This window comes from Ranitomeya imitator, chromosome 6 (genome assembly GCF_032444005.1).
Source record: "Ranitomeya imitator isolate aRanImi1 chromosome 6, aRanImi1.pri, whole genome shotgun sequence".
In the NCBI taxonomy this organism is placed as follows: domain Eukaryota; kingdom Metazoa; phylum Chordata; class Amphibia; order Anura; family Dendrobatidae; genus Ranitomeya; species Ranitomeya imitator.
The window spans coordinates 126,698,695-126,707,606 of NC_091287.1; the positions used below are offsets into that span (position 1 = coordinate 126,698,695).

Below are 8,912 nucleotides of genomic sequence, written 5' to 3' on the forward strand. Positions count from 1 at the left end.
ACATCATGCAGATTATGCAACACCAAAAAGCGAATATCCTCCTGATGTGCAGGAGCCATGCACATGGTCAATTGAGTCCAGTACTGAGGCTTATTCTTGGCCAAAGGCGTAGCATCAATTCCTCTCAATGGAATAGGATACTGCAAGGGCTCCAAGAAAAAACCACAGCGCCTGGCAAACTCCAAGTCCATCAAATTTAGGGCAGCGCCTGAATCCACAAATGCCATAACAGAATAGGACAACAGAGAGCAAATCAGAGTAACGGACAAAAGAAATTTAGACTGTACAGTACCAATGGTGGCAGACCTAGCGAACCGCTTAGTGCGCTTAGGACAATCGGAGATAGCATGAGTGGATTCACCACAGTAAAAACACAGCCCATTCCGACGTCTGTGTTCTTGCCGTTCAGCTCTGGTCAAAGTCCTATCACACTGCATAGGCTCAGGCCTATGCTCAGAGAATACCACCAGATGGTGTACAGCTTTGCGCTCACGCAAGCGCCGATCGATCTGAATGGCCAAGGACATAGACTCATTCAGACCAGCAGGCGTGGGAAATCCCACCATGACATCCTTAAGGGCTTCAGAAAGACCCTTTCTGAAAATTGCCGCCAGGGCACACTCATTCCACTGAGTAAGCACAGACCAATTTCTAAACTTCTGACAGTACACCTCCGCTTCATCCTGACCCTGACACAAAGCCAGCAAGATTTTCTCTGCCTGATCCACTGAATTTGGTTAATCATAAAGCAATCCAAGCACCAGAAAAAACGCATCAACATCACGCAATGCAGGAAAATGCCCAGTCTTGAGGGTCACCACGCAACAAAGAAATAATGATTTTTACTTGTTGAACGGGGTCACCAGAGGAGCGGGGTTTCAAAGCTAGAAACAGTTTACAATTATTTTTGAAATTCAGAAACTTAGATCTATCCCCAGAAAATAAATCAGGAATAGGAATTCTAGGCTCTAACATAGGATTCTGAACCACAAAATCTTGAATGTTTTGTACCCTTGCAGTGAGATGATCCACACAAGAGGACAGACCTTGAATGTCCATCTCTACACCTGTGTCCTGAACCACCCAAAAGTTTAGGGGAAAAGAAAGACAAAACACAGTGCAAAGAAAAAAAAATGGTCTCAGAGCTTCTCTTATCCCTCTATTGAGATGCATTAATACTTTTGGCCAGCTGTACTGATATGACCTGGTGGTTAGGAGCACCCGGCACGACCTGATAGTTAAACTCACACAGGACAAGCTCTGGGATGTGGGAGCTCTGCTGACCGCAGGCCCTAATCCTATCACAACAACTAGAAATAGCCGTGGAGCGTTCCTGACTCTCCCTAGACGCCTCTTCACAGCCTAAGAGCTAGCTAGCCCTAGAGATAAAAAATAAAGCCTACCTTGCCTCAGAGAAATTCCCCAAAGGAAAAGGCAGCCCCCCCACATATATTGACTGTGAGTAAAGATGAAAGTCACAAACGCAGAAATGAAACAGGTTTCAGCAAAGGGAGGCCAGACTTACTAAGCAGACAGAGGATAGGAAAGGTATCTTTGCGGTCAGCACGAAAACTACAAAAGACCACGCAGAGTGTGCAAAAAGACCTCCGCACCGACTAACGGTGCGGAGATACCACTCTGCATCCCAGAGCTTCCAGCTAGCAAGACAAAATCATGATAACCAGCTGGACAAGGAAACAATGAACAAATAATAACTATCAGGAACTTAGCTTCTGCTGGAGAAGACAGGTCACCATAAAGATCCAAGAGCGAACTGAACCAATGCAGGAACATTGACAGCTGGCATGGAGTAACGATCTGAGTGGAGTTAAATAGAGCAGCCAACCAAAGGATAAACCACGTCACCTGAGTAAGGAACCTCAGAAGCAGCAGCTTCATTCACAGCCACCAGAGGGAGTCCATGGACAGAACTCGCCGAAGTACCATTCACGACCACAGGAGGGAGTTCGACAACAGAATTCACAACAGGACTCTACATGCCTGGTTCCCACCGTGAAGCATGGAGGAGGAGGTGTGATGGTGTGGGGGTGCTTTGCTGGTGACACTGTTGCAGATTTATTAAAAATTGAAGGCATACTGAACCAGCATGGCTACCACAGCATCTTGCAGCGGCATGCTATTCCATCCGGTTTGCGTTTAGTTGTACCATCATTTATTTTTCAATAGGACAATGACCCCAAACACACCTCCAGGCTATGTAATGGCTATTTGACCAAGAAGGAGAGTGATGGGGTGCTACGCCAGATGACCTGGCCTCCACAGTCACCAGACCTGAACCCAATCAAGATGGTTTGGGGTGAGCTGGACCTCAGAGTGAAGGCAAAAGGGCCAACAAGTGCTAAGCATCTCTGGGAACTCCTTCAAGATTGTTGGAAGACCATTTCCGGTGACTACCTATTGAAGCTCATCAAGAGAATGCCAAGAGTGTGCAAAGCAGTCATCAAAGCAAAAGGTGGCTACTTTGAAGAACTTAGAATATAAGACATAATTTCAGTTGTTTCACACTTTTTTGTCAAGTATATAATTCCACATGTGTTAATTCATAGTTTTGATGCCTTCGGTGTGAATGTACAATTTTCATAGTCATGAAAATACAGAAAAATCTTTAAATGAGAAGGTGTGTCCAAACTTTTGGTCTGTACTGTATATATAGTTCTTGGATTTTGGAATTAACTTATTTTTTCCTGGTATTTTGTCACCTTCCCTGTTTTTTGGTGATATACGTTATGTTGGAAGTGCTATCCTTAATTGTCGAGCAACATCACAAGGGACATTTAGTTTATGTATTCCAACCTCAACCCGTAATTGCGCTTGCAGCGCTCTCAGATGCGCAGACCCATTGGTGGAAGAGGAATCCATCAGCTCCCTGATCCATCATTGATTTCACTGGTATCTTTATTGTAACCCAAGAGTAAAGACAGCAGTGAAAGTGAGACGCTGAGCAGAGGGCATTCGTGTGTGTTGCGGGACGCCTGTGTATAAAGGCCTTTGGTTGACCCGGCCTTCAGGCTGCACGAGAACAGCCTATAGACCACATATGACTTGCAGGCTACACTTTGTCCACATCTGCTCTATGAAATCGTTTATTTGAGATGACCAAAATATCTGTTCTAAAGAGATTTAAAGAGAATGTAAAAAAAAAAACAAGGGCAAGCACACCTGTACTATTAAAGTAATATTTTTTTGTTGCACATTTATGCTGTGGCTAGCATCAAATAAACTTATGCAATAAAAGCACTATGTGTAGTCACACTCCAATAAATAAATGCAAAAATATCACTATAACTAATAATAATAGTATTAATAAACATAGTGATATATTTGCTTTTATTTATTGTAGTGTGCCTATTGAATGTTTTATTGTATCAAGTTATGTGATTAAAGTAGTTGTCCCCTACTCTGACAATGCTTTCTGAATCCCTATATCCCCCCCCCCCAATAAAATAACAACACTTTTACACATCTCAGGTGATGGCGCCATTCCAGCAGTGTTACCATTGGCTCTCCTGGGGCTCACATGACATTGTTACGCCACACGATCCCTGCAGCCAATCAGTGCTGGCTTCACTCTCCTCTCCTATGGGCATCTGGAGAAAGGGAGAGAACAGCATCAGCTCTCACTTCCTTCGTATGTCTTGATTTGTCCAAAGGAGGGGAGAGTGAAACCAGCGCTGATTGGGGGGAACTATATGGATTCAGAAATGGTTGTCCAAGTAGTGGACAACCCATTTAAATAGAATGCATTGCTTTATTTTGAACTAATTAATCATTTATCCTGTATGTTGGATATGTGGACACATTTGTTAAACCATGATGATTTTCCTTACAGACAGAAATGATTAGTTGTCCTTGCATCCTCTGCTGTCTAATTTCATGTCTTTGTAGTCCATAGCATATGCTCATTATCTAAGTACAATCTGTTTCTTTGTGTCCCTGGGGAATGAAATATCTTGATGATTCTGGACATTAGATGCATAATTCTTTTTTTCATATGATTGGTGATCTGCATTTACCTTTTTCCTCTCTAGTACATCAAATCTATCTTAGCTGCCAACTGTTCTTGGCTTGTTTAGTGACCGTAGTTACTTACTGAAAGAGAACATAATTTGCCTAAGGTATGCTAAGGGCAGAACGAGAATTCTTAAGGGCTTTACCCGCTGAGCTCTGCCAAATGTCAATGAAACTGCTTCTTATATAAGTACTAGCTTGAACAATTTATAGGCGCTATGTTATGTGTTTTGGTTGTGTATACATTGGTTGCTTGTTGCCATCCATATTATAATATGTCTCCATTACTTAAAACATAATGCAATCCTCACCATCTCTACATTTCTAAAACTTTACTTCTATGTATAGCCGAATGGCACAAATCCAAGACTGAGATATATTCATTTCACTTGAAGATGCAGCCTGTCTTAAATTTAAAAAAAATCCGAAAGATATCCTGATGCAGAAATGCGTGATTCAACACAAAACTACACAAATTCAATAGCTTTTGTTGTATTAAAAGTCATAAAACTGAACATTCTGCATTGTGATATCTTTCTGTTGTGATGGTTTAAGAAAGGCTACGTGTGCATTCCTACAAATATTCAGTTTTTCAAAAGGGTATTGTATTCTCAAGTTGCATTCTTCCTATTTTCCTTACTTCTGAGTTCCTGGCACGGCTGGCTCTCATCCTCGAGTGAGAGTTCTGGTGAAAAGTAGAACTGTAGATATGTAGAACTAAAGCGCTCAGCACAAGTTGTGCTGTAACACATTCAGCCAAAGTGGTTTGTTATAAAGACTATTACTGTTATCACTATATTTACTTATAGAGATAACAAAGCATTTGAAAAGCACATGCTTGGCTCTGGACAGCAAGAGCATATAGCCGAACTTAACAGGCCTGCTTTGAAAACTGGTAATTTATAGCTGCTTCTCTTCAGAAGAGATGAGAGCAGACTATTATATTAAGAGTTAACCCCTCTCCTGGAATGTAACTACTGCTCACTCCATGGAAACCAGCTGTACACTATAAAAGATAAAACCTGTCATTGCAGGAGAATTAGAGCAGATAAATTAGAAAGTCAAATGCAAACTTGCTTATTTTTATACTGACTAACTATTTAAAGACGTTTAAGAACTTGAGAATAACCTAGTACTGTAATATTTTCATTTCAATTTTTTTAATTCAATAAATAATGAATAATTGTATCTCAATTTGAATGTCAGTGTATTAAAGAGTAAAATTGTAAATAAATTTAATTGTAAAACATGTTGATTATGCTGTAAAATACCAATCACCAGGTGTCTCTCTCCTCTAGAAATAGATCATAAGAAGTGGGGGCAGAACTTTGCTCCTTCTACTCAAGAACTACAGTACTCAGAGCAGGTAGAAACTGGGGCTCCCTCTTTCATGCACTGCCTATGCGCAGTCTTCTGTCCCTCCTCTTCTTGATTGTTGCACTGCCCATATTTTCTCCCCATATAGTAATTAGTAAAATTTCTGTCCTCTTCTTCTGCCAGCTCTGCTGCACCACAGGGCTGCCACTAGGAATTTCGGGGCCCCATACTGGCAAAATTTTCTGGGTCCCCTGAGACTCCGCCCAGGCTCCACCCCTCAAACTGTCCACAGCCTCACCTCTCTCTCTCTTGGAAAAACTCCACTTCTCACCAATCGCACATTAACCATTCCCATCACCAGATCACACATATAGTTACATAGTTATTAAGGTTGAAGGAAGACTATAAGTCCATCTAGTTCAACCCATAGCCTAACCTAACATGCCCTAACATGTTGATCCAGAGGAAGGCAAAAAAAACCCATGTGGCAAAGAGTAAGCTCCACATTGGGGAAAAAAATTCCTTCCCGACTCCACATACGGCAATCAGACTAGTTTTGGCCAGCAGCTTTTGTTTTGGCTAAAATATTTTTTAAAGCCGCCACCACGACAAGGTAGACTCTTTTGGCTGAGCTCTACTCTATCCTATTAATCATTTGGTAAAATATCCAATACAATTTAAGTATATTTTTATTTATTTCACAATTTTTAAAATGACCAATAATATCATATACAAGGGACAAATACCACCGCACCATGACCAGACACCGTATTACCACCACATGGAGACCTATAATACCACATACAAGGAGCAAATACCGCCACACCATGTTCAGACCACATATTACCACCACAGTGACCAAATAGTATCACATACAAGTGACAAATACCACCGCACCATGTCCAGATCACATATTGCCACCACATGGTGACCAGTAATACCACATTCAAGGAACAAATACCACCACACCATGACCAGACAACATTTTACCACCACATAGTGACCAAATAATAGCACATACAAGGAACAAATACCACCACACCATGGCCGGACAACATATTAACACCACATAGTGACTGAATACCACAATACTGATCATTAATAAAATAACACAATACTAATATCACCATAAGTGCCATTATACAAAGGTGATCTGCACTTGGTATACAGTGTCTGTGTACAGGTAATACAGTGATTACTGGTGACATTATACACAGGAGCTCTGTATATAGTGTCAGTGTACAGCTAATACAGTAATCACCGGTGATATTATACACAGGAGATCTGTATACAATGTATAGTGTACAGGTAATACAGTGATCTAGGTGACATTATACACAAGAACTCTGTATACAGTACTAGTGTACAGGTAATATAGTGATCAACAGTGACATTATACACACGAGCACTGTATATATTGTACAGGTTATACTGTGATCAATGACATTATACACAGGAGCTCTGTATGTAGTGTCAGTGTAAAGGTAATACAGTGATCACTGGTGACATTGTACACAGGACTGCTATATGTAGTATACAGTGTATAGTGTCAGTGTACAGGTAACCCACTGACTCAACAGTGACATCTCTAGGTGAAGTCCTTCATCTTTGTTTTTCATCATCATCCAGTACAGACCACCATCCCTTTTTCCAGCCAGGGCTCTTCTCTGCAGGAAATAACAGATAGCTAGAGCACCGCTTGTAAAACACATTACTTAATTTTTTGACAACTTCTAAACTATACTAGATGAAGAAAAAAAGGCGACATAGTGTCGCTCTGCACAGTAACAGGACCGCCTCCCGCATTTAAAACAGTATCCTCAAAAAAATAAAATAAAAACATCACTTCAGTAATAATATCTGCCTCCGGGATCAAGCCTGGCTTGAGAAAGGCTCAGTGTGAGCCGAAATGTTGCCCAGACATGTGGATCTGAATAAAGTTCATCTTTTTTCCACATTGCAAAATATGGAGTGCTGCCTTTTCAGCATCTGCCCTTGGTCGTTGTATAATGACATCATGACCACAGCACATGACCACTGCAACCAATCACTAGACTCGGCGCTCTCCTCTCATCTACATCAGAATGACTGCAGGGTGCAGTGATAGGTCATGTATGTCATGTGTTCATTTTAAAAATGGGCAGGTCTTTGAACTTCAAAAAGTTATAGTCTTATATCACCTTGAGTATGATTTGGAAGGATAGATGAGATTAAGATTAACTGCATTCAAACTTTTGGTTTGACCAGTGGCGTAATTTGAATGTCATGGGCCCTGATGGGAAAGCTCCAACAGGGCCCCCAAATATTTTAAATCTTTAATAGCAATAGTCTTTTTCTATATGCCAAAGGGACTTTTAGGGCCCCCTAGGCTCTAGGGCCCGGGTGCGATTGCAATCCCTGACCTGTTGTAGTTACCCCCTGGGTTTGACTGGAGCTGTGGTTTACTACAGTAATGTGTTGTGTGTACTAATGAGTTATTAGGACTGACAATATAATACGGATAGCTCTTTTTTGTACACAATAAAATATTAGAATAAAAGAACCTAACCTAAAAATTAAAACCATAATAACATCCATTTTCTGCTTGCTGATGGTTTTCACATATCAGCTGGGTATTTTGAACGGGGTAAATCATATGTAAAAATGTTTGATATGCAGCATCATAATATATTTTGCTTTGATTTGTCTTGTAGGTCTGCCATACAAAGCATGGGAGAAAAATGCTTTGAAAAAGTTTACAATTACCTCCAAAAGGCACGTCAAGATAACACCAGTGAAAAAGAAGTGAAGAAGCATCTGGAGACTCTTGTTTCCAGAGCAAGTGAATGTTTTCTGGTGGACCAGATTCTGTACTTTGAAGAAGAGCTCTCCGCAGCGTCACCAAGACGGGACAAATGCTGAAATTAATAACCCCCGGAGGAATAAAGTCACTTGCAGGCATGTGTTACTGAGATCCATCTCCACATGCTGCAGATTGGACGGCACATTACAGCTGCACGTCTTGTGCTGTCAAAGATTTTTTCATTCACAAGAGAATTTATGGAAAGGAACATATTGAAATTTCTGACATGTTGCTTTGGATGACTGGATACAACAGTATTACATAATATTACAGATAAATGGTGTGTTAGGAAGGTAATGGGGCCCTGCCGTGTGTGCAGTAGATTGTCAGAAGTGTACAGTATGTGCAGTAGGCTTTGCCGTTGGTTTCTTATTAAAGTGGTTGATGAGAGTAACAAATGGGGCTCCTTTTTTTTTTTTTTATTAACAGCACATCATCTGTCATATCCACAGGCTGCAACAGGTATTGAAGCCAATCCATAAATACTTTAATTGAAGAAGTCCTCCCAATGTGTGTATATGCGCATGTAATGTAGTGTGAGTGTACTAATATACTCGCCTACAGCCGCTCTCTCCAGTGTCCTTCGCCGTCATTGTCTGCTTGTTACTGATGTCACCGCTCTGCAGACTGGCAGCGCCACACTGTGTTCTGTGTGACCCGGAAGCGACTTGAACAGTGAGAGCATATGGAGTGTGAGAACGAGGCCCCACAGGCTTTCATTGTA

General features: G+C 41.1%; 1 protein-coding gene across 1 annotated transcript in view; it reads left to right on the forward strand.

The window, feature by feature from the left end:
* Positions 1 to 8,578, forward strand: part of NEK11 (NIMA related kinase 11) — a 406,370-nt gene extending 397,792 nt beyond the window's left edge. The window contains exon 16 of the mRNA XM_069730081.1: positions 8,040 to 8,578. Coding sequence (XP_069586182.1) covers positions 8,040 to 8,247 — 208 coding nt within the window. The 3' untranslated portion in view covers positions 8,248 to 8,578. The remainder of the gene's footprint in view (positions 1 to 8,039) is intronic.
* The last annotated feature ends 334 nt before the right edge of the window (positions 8,579 to 8,912 follow it).